Source organism: Morone saxatilis, unplaced genomic scaffold, assembly GCF_004916995.1.
Source record: "Morone saxatilis isolate NCDOM2014 unplaced genomic scaffold, NCSU_SB_2.0 Contig10, whole genome shotgun sequence".
Taxonomy (NCBI): domain Eukaryota; kingdom Metazoa; phylum Chordata; class Actinopteri; family Moronidae; genus Morone; species Morone saxatilis.
Genome location: NW_023339652.1, coordinates 15,403,239 through 15,405,172, shown reverse-complemented (window position 1 = coordinate 15,405,172; position 1,934 = coordinate 15,403,239). Strand labels below are relative to the sequence as shown.

General features: G+C 48.7%; 1 protein-coding gene across 1 annotated transcript in view; it reads right to left on the bottom strand.

The window, feature by feature from the left end:
- Positions 1 to 206: 206 nt before the first annotated feature.
- Positions 207 to 1,934, bottom strand: part of tm7sf3 (transmembrane 7 superfamily member 3) — a gene marked incomplete at its 3' end in the record, with an annotated part of 11,995 nt that continues 10,267 nt past the window's right edge. Inside the window, 5 exon segments of the mRNA XM_035679921.1 lie at positions 207 to 307; positions 405 to 557; positions 651 to 731; positions 1,425 to 1,511; positions 1,696 to 1,873. Coding sequence (XP_035535814.1) covers positions 207 to 307; positions 405 to 557; positions 651 to 731; positions 1,425 to 1,511; positions 1,696 to 1,873 — 600 coding nt within the window.

Sequence of the window (1,934 nt, the reverse complement as noted above, 5' to 3'; positions counted from 1 at the left end):
GCCACAGCGGGCAACAAGTCTTTCTTTCTCATTGCCGTTTGTGTGCAGATTAAACGGCCTTAGAGGTGCTGGTGGGTGGTTTTCTTTTAACCTGTGAACAGAGCCAGGCTGGCCGTTTCCCTAATCCCTAATCCTACCACTAGATGGGGCCAAAGTACAGAGCTCCACATACTACAGCGAGTGGGTGGAGGTGTTAAATCTGTTACCTCTCTGGGCCAGCGCACGAAGAAGAGCGGAACGATGATCATGATGCAACAGAACGTCACCCAGAAAACCGCATCAGAGCGCCTGAACACATCGAGGTCACCTGAGGAGAGAGCAGCACGCAGAAACATACATTACATACTGTAATGGCTGACTGGGGTCGTGTTGGGGGACCACACAGCGGGGTTTTTTTCCCCTACCGAGAGGAGTGAAGAGGACAGTGGAGGCGATGAGGAAGCCGAGCATCAATCCTACCACGATGATGCAGGCCATGACCGAACCGAACCGCCACCAGCTCATCACCAGGAGGACCCCACCCACCACGCCGATGACCGCCGACAGGGCCAGACAGACTGCAGGGGCAGAAACATAGGGGGCAACAAAGTCAGACTAATTCTACACATCGTGGCTTGAATCATGTGAACAGACGGAGAAAAAAGCCTCACTGTCATAGTCCAGGCCTGTGGTCCTTGTGATCAGCACGAAGAAGAAAAACGCTGCGAAGCTGAATCCCATACAGAACAGCTCTGCATGATGGAGAGAAAGACACAGAGGAAAAAGGAGAGAGAGAGAATAAAACTCAGACGTTACAGTGATTCATTCCCAGAACCAGGTCAGACATGTATTAGCCTGCTCACCCCACACAAACAGCACTAATGCTCCTTAAAATCCAGCCGCTGGAGGTTGGATCGAACCGCACACAACTCAGCCACTTCCAGATCTGTCAGAACTACTGGCAGCGGACGCAGCTCAGTCATGGGTTCAGTTTGGAACAAATACGTCTCTGCATCACATGCGAGGGAGACCACGAGGCAGGCCACCCGATCCGTTGGGTTTCTGATATTCACTCTTACAGATACTTGCAAATAGAATCCGCATAGGTGCATCGTCATGCTGAGTCAGAGCCTTTGCTTCCGTCTGAGTCATTTTCAAGCTCCTATGAAGAAGTTACGACTCGCAAACATCACCTCTGATCCCTGCTGATCTATTCCGTTGACCCTACGGTGAACTGTGACTGCAAACAGCTCCGTTTATGAGAGACATGAGTTCTGAGTTCTTTGTTTTAAAGGAACTTGTTTTCTCTTTTAATTAACTCTGGTTTCAGTATCACCACGGTGACTAAACTGCTAAAGATGTCGCCTGGAGTATTAATGTGATGCAGTGGAGTGCTAATATGTTTTACGATAACAGCAATAAAAATCACTTAAACTTCTACTCACCACATTTGAAGAATCGGTGCCCACAGAAGCACACAAACAGACCTGCCAAGCCAGCGATGGTGAAAAAAATCTTTGTAGATACCTTTCCTAGAAAAAAAAAAAAAGCTTAATATAAATCATTAACTGTGTTTAAAAAAAAAAATAGCTAAAGGTCAAACCTCCTCCTCTATAGCATTCCCTCTGCAGTAAGCTTCCTGCTATTCCTGAGGTAGATAATAGAATATCAGGAGATTATATTATTATCATGTATCTGAGGCCCACAGGAGCTCACCCAGTGTTTGACAGCCGTCCAGAGTGGAAGCGAAGCTGCAGGCGTAGGTGTGAACGGGGACGTAGGAGGCCGAGGTGTTCAGCAGCGGGTCCCTGACGATGACGGAGTAGACGACGCCCTGGCCGGGGATGGAGTTGAACACCGCCGTGCTCAAATCGGACGATGATAGCGTCATGACCTGCAGGGCGGTGGAGGAGAGTTGTTTGTTGTTATTGTTAAAGCTGCAGTAGGTGTGAAGC